Below are 13,785 nucleotides of genomic sequence, written 5' to 3'. Positions count from 1 at the left end.
AGCAGCCAAACTCATGAGCTTCATTGAAACCACATGAAATGACACTGTATGTCATCAATGAAGAGCCCCCTCGCCCCACCACCTCCACCCCCACATCGCCCCCACCCCCCCGGCCCCGCTTTCCCTCTCTCTGCCATTGGCTGCCTCCAGCCGTCCCGCCTCTCTCAGTGATCCTCTGCTGCTGATGCCGGTAACCTTTAATAACGCATGAGCTCCAGCAGCAGCCGCCAAGAGGAGTGAGAGGACGAGAGAGAGGCTGGTACCGCTGCTGACACGGGGACACGCTGCAGTCGATGCTCCCCCCGAACAGCTTCCTATAGAGGAGAGGCCGAGGCACAGCTCAGAGCGGACTCAGTCAGACACACACCGAGGCAGGTTTACACACGGAGGCTGCAGGATCACTTCATCCCGGCGAACAGGGGCTGCTCCCTCCTCCACACACCTTCATGCTGCGGGATCAATGCGCGCAGAGACACCGGTGCGTAAAGTTGGTGATCTGATCCGCCCCGTCTCCCGCTCCCACTGTCACCGGAGGACCGCTGTGTTGCTGAGGTCCCGGGTCCAGCGTGGATTTTAGAGCCCGTCATAGTGTCGTTGTTGGATGGTAAGGTTTCCAGCGGAGCGCTGCTGGGAGACCCTGGAAGTCTCTCTGTGAACGAGCCACATGCGTGTGGATATGGATTTGCTTTTACTATAGCCAAGATTTGCCGCGGTTTTTTAAAATATTCATTTTTCATTTTTTGACTGTGTTTTTTGTGTTGGTATCGGTAGATTTTTTTTTTGACTCTTCAACGACCGCAGAGGTTTCAGGTCTCATCGTGTGGAATTACAACCATGAACTTTGTTGTCAGTTTGGTACAGATCCTGTTGGCAGCGGTTCTTCACCTTCCCACTGTAAAGGTGAGTCTTCTGGTATCAACTATTGCACGGGGACGGGTGCTCTCTCTCTCTCTCTCTCTCTCTCTCAAATGAGCTGCTTTGTCGCCTCGGTTATTCTGACTGTGTGACACATGTATTTAACACAAAGATAACAATGTGCTCATCAATAAACACACAGGGAAATATTGTCTCTTTATAAAAAAAAAAAAATGAAATTACATGTGTTAATAAATGCAGTTTTTTTCCTGTGTGGGTTAAATATCAATATTTTGTTGTGTTTGTATCTGAAATCCTCCGTCTCTGTTCTTTTTGTTGAAACAGTACATGCCCTTCTTTTTTGTTTAACAAAGCCAGACTCTATTTAAAGTCGGTCAGGTTAAGATTTACTGTATAAAAGCTCAGAGAAACGCTTTATTAAATAAGTATCAAGAGTGTTTTGACTCTGACAGACAGTCATTTCATTTCGGCACATATTGGAGAATTTATTCCTATAGAAATAAAGCCTTCATTTGGTGTGGTCCTCGTTGTCTACGGCCCAGTAAACTGGGTGGAACAGACGTGGGAATAAGTCTTAAAGTTGTGGTTTTGATTAATTCAATGCTGCTTGCTGTGTTGCCTGCGCGCCGACCTGAATATTAACTCATCAGATCAACAAAAAGTTTCTCAGTCATCATTAATGTAATGGCTTGTTAATATTTTTCGGAGGGTGAGCATAAAAGTGATAGTTTTGTGAACGGGGTTCTGCTGGAGGCGCGCCTTCTCGGAGCTGAACAGTCAGTGCTCTGCTATTCAGCCGCAGGGTTCAGTCCCAGTCTATTTTTTTTCTCACGGTGATCCGCAGCGTGAGGAAGCTGAGACCCGGTTTCTCCTGTCCCGCCGCCCTGCGGGATGCCCACCAAGTTCCCACGCAGGCCGAACTGCTTTCTCACGCAATATCTGCGCCGGTTACAGCAGCCACATAAGGTGAACGGAGATCTCCCAGGGATGGCGATTCGTCACGTCAACGTTATACGATCAAAACAAAGACCGCTTCCTGTGGGACCTTTCAAAATAAATCAAAGCCATATGCACGCAGATTGAATAGAAATGAACGCGTCTTTTTTTATTTTTTTTTATTTTTAATCAAAACTGATTTTAGCTTCCTCAGTTTTGCATGAACTGTGACAAACTGATTCTGGTCAGGGTCAGGGTTAATCTAATTTGCAGGGTTAACTTTAACCCCATCACATCAGTGTTGCTACAACTCTTTACTTTTATCTTCTAATGATTAAAACACGAGCGCAGACTTTTCCATTTTCAAGTGATGTAGAATTTCCATTGAAACTTAATTTCTTATCTCTTCATTAAAGGTAGCCTCACATTTTTTTTTATTTCGAAGGGGAGTCAGTCTTGCTCCTCCGGTGTGTGTGTAACTTGACAGAGCTCATGACCCGTTAAGTCAGTGATAGAAAGGAGGGAAAAGACTATAACAAGGTGTTTGACACCTGTAGTGACAGAATTAATTCTGACTTCGTGATTGTTTGATATTACTTTGAAAATAAAAGTTTTGCATGTACCATGTGGTAGAAATGAAGGAGGAAGATTTGATGTTGTTGATGATGATGATGATGATGATGATGATGATGATGATATGTGTATGAAGGCCGTGCTGACTTCAGTGAGAAAGATTAAATCCTGCTCTGATCTCTTACAGACTGCCAGCATTAACAAGGGAGTGGAGAAGAGTAAAAATGATGGTAAGTATCTGTAACAGAGCTTATGACCACAGGGCCACCTAGTGGACATGACGTGAAAAGTTTATCTTCAGTAGTTTCTCTAAAGGTCTGGATCTTTGACAGGTGTTGGTGTATTTGTTCTTCACTGTGAGCTGAGGGTTGTTTTCTGTACCGAGCAGACGGGAATCAAAGTCCCAGCGGTCAAAGGTCTCAGTCTCACCTGGTCCAACACTCAAATGTCTTACCTGGGACTTTGGAGTTGCCATAAAACCGGTGCTGATTTCAAAACCGTATTCAGGTTTCACAAAGACAGACTTTGACTGCGGCTCAGATAGAACAAATAGTCAGACTTTAGATAGACGTCTAAAATCATCCGTTGCACAAAGCAGTTTAGTTCTTGACTATCTTAAGACTGTGGTACAATGAATTCTGGGTAAATCAAGACTTTTTTCAAAATAAAAAAAAATAGCAGACTGAGGAACCGCACCCAGCTGCTGAGCTCCGTTTACCCTCAGCAGAAAATGTTTGTCTTTTGGAAGAATTCAACAGTTACAAGGACGTTTAACTTTGGAAGTTCAGCGAAGAGTGAAACAATAAAGAAGAAAAATCTGATTTGGTCTTTTCTCCATAACAGTGTTAGCAAACCACAAATTATGAGCCATTTTTACCCTTTTTTGTTGTTTGGTGCTACTGATCAGCGCAGGTGTCATTGATTGTTACCATGGTAACATTGGTCTCAGACCTGAGTTAGCCTGGAGGTAAGGTGTCTAATGGTTTTGGCTTAAAATGAGTCAGCGTTGTCTTTGTGAAACGGTCTTATTAATATTAGACTAATCTGTGAGAAAAACGAAGACTGGCCTAACGCTACAGACCAGTCTGAAATGTCTTTGTGAAACCGGCTCCTGGAGTTAATGTGAGAGAGAAGGTGGAAATCTGCCAAGGCCTCCGCAATAATCTGCAGCTGTTCCAGTTTTGGTTTCTGTTTTTTCTCACCTGTTTGTGGTGGAGGATCACAGTCAGCACACGAGCCGACTGTCAGCCTTGGTTCATACTCATGTTTATCTGACAGTGACACACAACGTTGTGTTGAGGGCCAAGGTTTGTCCTGTTGACTGGTGATGAACAGAGACACAGGCCAGTCGGTACAGGCGGCTTCAGTGGACAGGTTGTGTGGTCGGTGTTTGTGGAGCAGCAAGTCTGCCATCTGCACACCACTGACCTTCACACACCCACACTGTCAGAGATCACACCACCTGTCAAACGCTGTCATATACAGGGAGATAAGACTGTGGCCTGATTATTGCTGCTGCACAGCTCTGAACTCTTTGACAAGATTTGTTAAATCCACCTCAGCCACAATGGAAACTAACACAGTTTTCAACAAGAACAGATCCACAAAAAAATATACAGTTTCATTTTTAAAAGGCTCAGTAATTTACTGAAACAGCTGCTCACTGTAGTTTCTAGGGACTATTTTCAGTGGCGGATTAATCCACATTTGGTGCAGTAGTGAGTATTTGTGGCGGCAGCAGGATGGTGTGTGACTGAGTCAGAATAAACTCCAGTGTCTCGATGATGATGATGATGATGATGATGAAGGAAGATGGCTCCCAGAGCTGCAGTGAGACTCTGATGTGTTTTAACAGTTTCTGGAAACAATGGAGCTCTGTGGCTCAGAGGAGTCAGTACCAGGCTGTTCTGGTCCGGAGGAGACGTTCAGGCTGGTTCAGGTCGTCCTGTTAGATTTAGTGACGAACCTCCAGGAGGATCTGTTACAGGATGATGTAAGACGGAGGAAATCTTTTGGTTTGGATGCAGAACCAGTTGAGCGTGTTGGCATGAGGCTGCCGTCTGCTGACAGTCCTTTGAACCAGATCCACCCAGCCAGTCTCTGTCATGGAGCAGGTGTGGGGGTTTAGCTGCTCATGTCTGCTGGCCAGGTCACCTTGGAGCCAGACCTGCAGCGTCATTCATTTCAGAGCTGGAGAGGTACATGGCACTGCAAGTGGAGATTTTATTAGTCTTTTCAGTGAGAGCTGCTGCTGGTGTGATGAATCTGTGTGTGTGATGCGTGAATGCTCCACAGTCTGAGCAGCCTCTCTGTGTCTCAGGGACAGGGTGAGGGAAATACTGCGTCACAGTCTCTGTATTATTTGTTGGATTTTGAAAATCAGTCTGTAGCATTAATCCAGAGGCAGAGACTCAGGGGTGGGCTTCCTGGGGTCACATGTCAGAGGTGAAGCCTGGCGCCACACAGCCTGAGGTCACGGCTGCTCCGACAAACCAGGGGTCAGGAGTTAACCAGGGGTCGCTGGGAACCCAGTCTGGTGGACTGTGGGAGGGATTACTGTGGGCTGCACAGGGCACAGGCAGGTCCCCCAGTCAATTGGCTTGTATATGGTTTGTAGTGTAAAGAGCCACTGAGAGTGGCTTTGTATCTGAGCTTCATGGAACATGGTTTCATCCCTGACTCTGGACCAGTTTGATGTTAGAAGAAGTGGCTTCAGTTCTGTGGCTCTGTCTGTTTATCCTAATGTCTGTTCTTAGATAAATAACCTAATGTTGAAGAAGACAGGAAGTTGATTATTACATCATTCTTTTCACTTTTCTCCCTGGTCATAAAGATGATGAATGATCTCTTTTTTTTTTAGTCGTCCTTATCTCTGAAGTCATCACCAAGAGCATGTGTCAGCCCAGGGAGGTGCTGGTGGACATCTTCCAGGAGTATCCAGAGGACACGGAGCACCACTACGCGCCGTCCTGCGTGGTCCTCAAGCGCTGCGGAGGCTGCTGCATGGACGAGGCAACGGAGTGCGTTCCCACAGAAACCCGCAACATCACGTTGCAGGTGAGCTGGTGGGGGTGGGGGTGGGGGTGGGGCACCTTGTTGAACTTAACCAATAAAACAAAGGGCTGAATCAGTCACAGACCACTGAGAGGCTTGATGCTAGTACCTGATAATCACCATGACTCTCAACCTCAACTTCATGGTCTTCTTCATCAATGGAGGGAGTTTGCCATTAGTTGTCATGGAGATGACCCAGTTGTCATCATCTATCACATGACTGAATTTCCAAACTCAGGCCACATTATGACTACAAGCCGTCTCCATAAAAACTCCACTCACTAATGAAGATCATGAAGTGTGACTGAGAGCTTCAGAAAAACCTTGTAAATGGACCCTGTGTTAAGATTATTGTGTCAAACCACAGTGACGAGTGAGTCAGGGTTAGTAGCTGTGGATTATGAAAAGGGGGGGCATCAGGACCAAGTTTTGCTGGACGGTGTGAGACAGTCCAGCAGCGGAGAGAGTGAAGCAGCGAGGCCTGGTGTCTCAGATGTGTTGTTTACTTCAGGTCGTCTCATTGTGGTGTTTAAACTCTGCTGTGTGAATCTAAACCTCATCTCATGTCCTCTGTTTCACTTCAAGGTGATGCGGTTTAGACCGATGGTGACGCAACATACTATTTATTTAAGTTTCACAGAGCATCAGAATTGTGACTGCAGGTAAGAGACACATTTCACACGCTCCCTCTCACAGTGACTGTGGTGCGGTACAAGCAGAAATCTAACTCTTCGTCTATTTTATTTCAGGAAGAAGCCAGAAGTTCAAGAACTGAACGAATAGTAAGTACGTGTTCTGTGTCTCTGTGTTTCTGTGTTTCTGTAGCTGTGGATCAGAAAAGCAGGGTTTTCTATAACGTGTGTTTGATGTTGGTCAAAGTGGGTGAAGCAGCGAGCCGGAGCCAGCAGGTTTCATCCCAACAGGATGTGCCTTCGTGTTCATTCACGCCTTGTCCTTCTTCTCCTCCTCCTACTGAAACAACATGAAGTGAAGGTTCAGTGTGTGTTTGGTGACGCCACAGTCTAGCTCAAAAGTCATGCAACTGAAACGTACCGTGGTGGTTCCTGTAGGGGGTGGATCCTGTCCTACACCTATCTTTACAGAGCTCAGCTCTTTTTATGGCAGCAGCTTTACTGCTTTATGGTGCGGCCATAACAGCGTGAATGATTGAGGCGTAGACCACCCGCCGCTGTCTGCACTGAGTTGCACAAACCTGACCCTCGGCCCTCGTCTACTTCCGCAGTCTAATCATAGCGACAGGTGTCACGCAGTCAACCTATTTTTATTTTTAGAGGTGTAAATAGAGGATGAGCTGGGAGACGAGCTGAAGGGAGGACTCACTCTGTCACAGCTGACACAGGCCTGCGTGTGAGTTTGCATGGGGTTTGTGTGTCTTGGCTTCTCAGCAGTAGGTCAGGTTATTTAATTGGATAAGAGGAGTGCGTGTGTGTGTGTGTGTGTGTGTGTGCCCAGCTGTGGCCTGGTGGGTAAGACTTTGATTGAGGACGGATGGGATCATGTTAGTCAAACTGGTTTATCACGGGGCTGAACTGCGTCCAGCCTGTGGTGGAGGTGGAGGTGGTCTACAGAGGATGTGCTCGTTCAGACAGTTGCAGGAACACACATCCTGACACACCGGATCAATATCCACCTCTGCTAATGAGGGGACCAGATCAGAGCAGCTGCTCTGTCGGTTGATCACCTTCCTGTTTGGTTTGATCAGGTATTGATGGAGCGCTGCAGGATTGTCCTGGCCCCTGCTCAGGTGTCTCCTCTCTTTGAGTCGAGGCCTGTTACCTGTGTCCTTTTTCACATATGCAACAACTGCACTTCTGTGGCAGTGAGATGCAGTTTCCGTGGCATTTCCTCTCTGTCTCTATGGGGAAGGGTTATCTTTAAGGCTGTCTGCTGCACTGCTGCTGCTTTTACTTCCTTTTGGGGGCCTTTTTTTTTATCTGATGCCACGTTTCCTTCACAGTCAAAGTGGAGAAATACAGACATGTGGAGTGTGCAGCTAAAGATCACTGCAGCCTTGAGAGGTTCACTGATAAGTTCAGCTCTGGTTGTTTTGCTCCTGTTTTCATACAGGAGGTGTAGAAGGCCACACAGAATTGATCCTGCTGCCGAAAGTCTGCCGAGCAAATCACTTAGATGAGACAAAGCATAGTTCCTTCATATATCTAGTTCTGTCCTTGTTGTGTCTCTGATGTGACCTTCTGTCTAAATAAACCCAGCGCTGTAACAGATAACAGTGTCTACCTCAGCTGACTGTGAACTGTGACTGTGCAGCTTCTGGTTCTGGTTCTGCAGTGATGACGTACAAACTTGCTGTGATCAAGAATTTAACAAAAACGAATTATTTAATGTAAATCTTGCATGAATATTTAGATGAGAGACAGTTCCTTCATGTGATGAAAGTGTGTTCCTTCTGAAACAGAAGATTTTTGTTGACACCTGTTAGAGTAGGATGATGTCACCGTTTAGGGTTCGTTGATTTCCACAAAATGTTTCATTGTTGTTTAAGTAGGAAGTTTTGAGTGTGACGGCAGCGGACTTAGTGCAAAGCTTCTGGAACAGACTACAGGGCCAAATGGCCCGAGGCTGCTGGAGCCACAAATCCTCTTCTGTGTAAACCAATGCACATATTGTCTTTACAATGCGATCTCAGTGAGGGGAGGGTTTGGGGGTGAGGGGGGTGGCGGGTGGGGGTGTTGCATGAGTGTCTGTGTCGCCCTTTTCTGCAGAAATCGCTGCACTAGCTTAGATCTCTTTCTCTCTCTCTCTCTCCCTTTTTGCTTCCCTTGCAGCCACTGTGCGCCTTGCTCAGAGAGAAGGAAACGCTTGTTTGTGCAGGACCCTCTCACCTGTAAATGTTCCTGCAAATTCACACAATTAGACTGCAAGTCCAGGCAACTTGAGTTAAACGAAAGAACTTGCAGGTTTGTTTACCATACATATCACGATAAACAATGTGCCTTGAATCCCCCTCTCTTTCCTCCCGTCTGCCTCTCTCTCCGCCCATCTCTGTGCCTGCAGCGTAGCTGGAGTTCCTGCTGAGAAACGCATGCTTCTCCGTGCTCCTCCCTTCTTCTTCCTGCTCTGTGATGTTGTGTTGGTGTTTGTAGATGGGATTGTGGCAGCTCCGTGCTTGCTCTGTCTCCTGTCAGATACATCAGATTTAAAAGTCGATGATTCCTTAAAATTACCACTGAAGTGTTTGTATGTGTTGTGTATTACATGTATCTGTTTGCATGACACTGTTGTTCAGCTTGGACGTTAAACATCGTCAACATTCATTATTATAAGTGTGGGTTAGTGTTAGAAACACCGGACCACATGTTCATATAACGTCATTGTGGATAAAGTAACGATCAGCCGTTATCTACTGTTCACTTCCTCCAACCTAAACCACCACTCAGGTGGTCTGCCCCCGCCCCCTGACCTGTTTCCTACAGCAGATACGCCACAGATAATATGTTCAAAATCACTGTCGCCTTTATGATGTGACAATGACCTGGTAAAGGGTTGGTCACGGTTAGCCCTAAATACAACTTGGTTAGGTTTACAGAAAGATTAAAATACGTACTTGTTAAGGTTAGAGGACCTTCATCGTCTTGGTAACAATAATAAACACGTGGTTAAGGTTAGAGAACGACCGTGGGTGAAAGAAACAGCGTTGACTCTTGGTGTGAAACCGAAACTAAAGTCCAATGTTTTGTCGACCCAGGTCACATGACTTCCTCCTTCAGTCCCGTCATTATTGCTGCGGCCACCGGAGGGCGCTGAAGTAAAACTGAGCTATGGGTCGCGATAAACTGCGTTCTCATCCACACACAGAAATCTAACCTCCACAGTTTGTTTATCTTCTGCTTCTTCAGCAGCTGCTGTTCAGAGAGAATCTTTTGTCTCTTTGATGGACAAAGAAAAGATTGTTTCTGTGTTTTAGCTGGTTAACATAAAAAGTCTTTTGTGAGCCAGTTCATGGAGCAGCATGTAAACCTGTAGAGGGCCTGTTCATCCACATTGTCTCACTTAGCTCTGGGGGTGGTCCGACTGTGGCTGCCTCTAATACAACAGAGATCAGTGCAGTTTCATTTGCGGAGGTCAAAACATTGAAAAATGATCTTTATGCCCTTCACCAGTAACTATCCACTGACCCTCAGAGTGGCTTTTCCTCCAGCAGAAAGTAGTTCCAGTCAACGCTGACTTTAACTCTCTCTCAGCGTCCTGATTTGCCGAATAATTAAGGTGCCTCAATCTCATGACACAACTTCTACGTCCTTACTCGACTTTGGTTGGGGGACCTCCGCTGCATGTGACACCCCCATCTCTTCCCCCTATTTCCTGCCATGTCAGTGACTGTTTTGTGGGAAATACAGTAGGAACCTGATAAAATAGAGTCTGCTCAGCAATTTCAACTCACACTGAGAAAAAGTCCATTGATGAAAATCCTGGTGAAGACCATGGGATAAGGCTGAAAGCTCTCAGGGGGAAGAGTTCATCAGCGGACCTTTATAAAGATCGTAACTTGTCTATATATATATATATATATATATATATATATATTTATGTACCTGTGTGCATGTTAGTCGGTGCTGACGGGGGTTGGGGTGGGGGGTGTTGCTGATGTGTTCATGCTGCTGCTGCTCTCTGCTCGTGTGTGTCGTTTGCATCAACACTAACGAGCGGAGGTTAAATCTGCAGCACAGAGCTGCTGGGAACGCTGCCCCGAGTTACGAAGGCTGTGTTTCACGACCTCCCCCGACCCAGCCCCTTCCATGACCTCTGACCCTGAGGGCCCCCCACACTGCTTTGGATTTAGAGAGCCACACACTTCTGGGGGGAGTGACCACTGACATGATTCCAACTGGCTGCTCAGTGTTCAGGAGAGAGGGTGGAGGGGACCTAAGGGTGGGGGGTCTCTGGTTAGGTGCTTGATCACCCACACCACACACCTACACCCTCGCCCCCCCTCTACTGTTCCCGCTATAACCTCACCCCCTGAGTCCTGCTGCTTAGCTGCCACAGGCTCAGAAAACATAGAGACATGAGACCAGAGACCAAACCTTTAACTGTCCAACAGAAAAAGAACCCAGTGGTGGAAATTGACCCAGACCCAGATCATCTATAACCCCCCCCCCACGCCCAACCCCCCCCTCACTATCACCTCTACTTCCTGTTCTGCCCCTGTTTGTTTTGTTGCATGGAGTAGTTGTGTCGTAATCTGTGAGACGAGGCTCGTCACTTAACCAGATTCTCCTCTTTGCTTCCACAGATGTGACAAACCGCGGAGATGAGACCAGCAACACTGTTATGAAGGAATTCTTTTTTTGGCACAGCACTTTGAAACCTGAGGATGCATTCCCTGCAAGGACAAGAGACGACAAAGCAAGACAGGACACTCTGGATGCAGATCTTGCCACTGTCAGTTTTCCGCCTGATGATATTAATATATATGTACATATACTATAAGTACATCGACAATGTGTATTGCTGCTACGTAAAAAAGACACTATTTAAAGCAAACGAATACGCCGCCGGCGTGTGAATGGGAAACCTCTCAGTGGTGTTCCGCTCATGAGTGGAACTGAGAGAAGAAATCTTTTATTTTATGTAACACTTCACTGGATGCTGGTCTGCTGTGGATATGAACATCTTAAATATTTCTGAGTAAGAAAAACTGGTGACCACGACTTCATGGAGCAGTGCAGCAGGAGCCGAATCCGCCTCTGAAGAGACTGAGGGGGGTGGGGGGGGCAGAGGGAGGACGAGGAGGGGGAGGAGTGCCTGTTGTACTTGAACTGAATGGCAGGTCCAACGACTGTTTCCTCTGTGACATGATGTGAAGTTGTGTCTCCACTGTAAGGACCCACTTCAGCAGGTGTGAGGACACACCTGAAGTGACGGTCTCGTGCTGTGGTGATGGATAATGTGAAGATGACTCTCTTCCCTCAGGGAGGGGTTACCTGATGAAGGCTGGACTACAGATCAGATGATGGTGAAGTAAAAAAGGTCTGATTCAGTGTTTAAACTGGGTTAGAGTTTGGCCTATCAGGGTCAAAGGTAACGAAGCCCCGCCTCTTCCTGTTCCAGCCTCCTTCATGTGACCTCTCCCTGGTTGGGTCTCTCTTTGTGCACAGAGTTTATTATTTACACTTTGAGGTATTGTGTTTCTTTCACAACATGTATTGAGACCAGGCTGTCTAAAGGGATATTACTGTAGTTTCTACGTAGAAGAAGAAACCAGACGAACTGATCTCAGAGCAGATCAGCACCTCACTGTAGAAATCCACAACCTTCCAGTTTCCTTATTTATTGGCTTTGTATGTGTTCCAAAGAAATCGTCACGTCCACAACAGAGCAGTTCATCATAAACCATCTGTGTAGATATCCCTCTGTCTAGTACACTACATCTAATTTATAGAATATGTCCAGTATTCTGTGTTATATATTTATATGCAGTGTTAATTTTTGTTTTCAGTCTGTCTGGAGACTGAATGGAGAACACGTATGACTGTGACTGAAAGACAAAGCTTTGACATTCCTGATTTAAACGAAAGCTGTGTTTCACACCAGCCGGAGGGGGATCATGGTGGGCCTGTTGACCGATAGTAACCCCAGCCACCAACATGTGGGAATGGAGCGCCCAGCACAGGTGTTTCTCATTCTGGACTGGGGTGGTGGACATGTGGTTTTGCACTTGTGGACCCGAAGACACGTCATACTGAGGACTGAAGGAGTCTCATAGCCACTGATCAGCTCGGACCTAAACCAAGTGAAGACTGTCCAATCAGACTGAGGCCTCTGGTCTGAGGGCGGTGACGTGGCACAGTGTTTCACCAAGGCGCTAACATCGCGTCACAGTGTTAAACTGTGGTTCAGGAGGATACAGCACAAATCAAAACCTGTAACTGTTACCACACGAGGAGAAGACCTGACATATCAGAATGATGATGATGATGAACAGTGTTGAAGAAACATCAGAAGTTACAATTAAAATGCTGATATATAAATAAGGTCACTAATACACTGTGTCACCATATATTATGTCTATTTATTAAATATTATAACTGGCTCAGATCTAATGTCCTGGAGCTGGGAGCTAATCATGTGACACAGAACAGAACAGATTAGTAATTAGAACTCTTACATCGCCTAAGACAACTAGAACAATCCTGAAGTAACACTATAAGCTAAACCCTTAAATACAGTATATATGTGTGTCAGTCAGACATCAGCAGCATTTTTCCAGCTAACAGCCGAAGAGGAAGAGAAAACAAGAAGAGCTGAAGCTTCACCCAGTGTAAACAAGTGAGATTAGTTAAATTAATTTGAGGGAAAACAGTAAAATTAAAACGTCTACACTGAAACACTCCCTGACTGACAGGAGCTCAACCAGTCAGTTACTCTCCTGTGTATATAAGACTTTAGACCAGGTCTATTCACATTTATCCCTCCACACAAGGCTGTGATGTTCTCAAGCTGAGTCATGCTGAAGGTTCTCATTATCAGATGCATGTAGCCTGAAGCTGCTGCACAGAAAACGTCCTCTCCTGAATCCTGTCTGTGTCTCTGTTAGCGCCAGCTGTGCCACAGCTGCTCCTGCGCCGCCACCCTCAGACCAGCGGCCTGAGACCGGCTGCTGGCCGACGCCTCTCCGCTCCTCATCGTGACTACATTCTACATGTATTTAAATGACTTTTTCTTGAGCTTGTACAGCAACACATTTTAGTATATTTTCACATTAATATATTTATTGGTGCTGTAAGATGTTTTACAGTAATAATAGTCTTTTTTTGTTGTTTTTAGTGTAACTATTAAAACATATTTATTTTGAAAATACAATGTTTTTTTATTAAAAGTCAACTAGTTTGAAATCTTATCATTTCAGTGTGAAAATGATGGTGTCAGATTGAGATGAAACAGACAGGTGGATCACAGGCAGACACAATGTGGCGTCCAGACCAGAAGTCAAAACCCCATGAACTTGCATTGTTTGCAGGAAAGATATTTCTAAGATTTAAACTAACTAACTAACAGGTTGGGAACATATCACTATTTCATACACCTGCCCCATGTGTTTTCCCCCAGAGACCAGCAGCATGGACGACAGCTGGAGGAAGTGCTAGCTGTTAGCTGCCACTCACACTCTGCTGTTTAGAAAAGTATCAGCTGTTCTCTATAAATCAGTGTGTCTCTCTACGCGCCTGGGTTTTAGATAATTCTTCAGAAACCACTGTTCCGTTACTTTGAAAGGTTATGAGTGAAATATTAAAGACTGTCAGCACTTGTTTCTTTTAACGGTGACAACAATCTTTTCCTAATCTCAACCATGAACATGTTTCT

General features: G+C 45.8%; 1 protein-coding gene across 2 annotated transcripts; it reads left to right on the top strand.

Moving 5' to 3' along the window:
• Positions 1-231: 231 nt before the first annotated feature.
• Positions 232-13,360, top strand: LOC111227814 (vascular endothelial growth factor A-A-like). 2 transcript variants are annotated; one of them, XM_022753532.1, is made up of 7 exons: positions 232-900; positions 2,573-2,615; positions 5,246-5,442; positions 6,025-6,101; positions 6,189-6,221; positions 8,247-8,378; positions 10,715-13,360. In XM_022753532.1, the coding sequence occupies exons 1-7, from the start codon at positions 835-837 to the stop codon at positions 10,734-10,736; spliced, it is 570 nt and encodes a 189-aa protein (XP_022609253.1). In that variant the 5' UTR covers positions 232-834; the 3' UTR covers positions 10,737-13,360. The 2 variants fall into 2 exon arrangements, with proteins under 2 accessions (XP_022609253.1, XP_022609254.1); XM_022753533.1 differs by lacking the exon at positions 8,247-8,378 and having other exon boundaries at positions 10,715-13,359.
• Positions 13,361-13,785: the final 425 nt, after the last annotated feature.

The sequence above is a fragment of the Seriola dumerili genome, unplaced genomic scaffold, assembly GCF_002260705.1.
Source record: "Seriola dumerili isolate Sdu_G_001 unplaced genomic scaffold, Sdu_1.0 BDQW01000191.1, whole genome shotgun sequence".
Classification (NCBI taxonomy): Eukaryota; Metazoa; Chordata; class Actinopteri; order Carangiformes; family Carangidae; genus Seriola; species Seriola dumerili.
The sequence above is the reverse complement of the archived record's forward strand: the minus strand, read 5'-3'. Positions and strand labels throughout refer to the sequence as shown.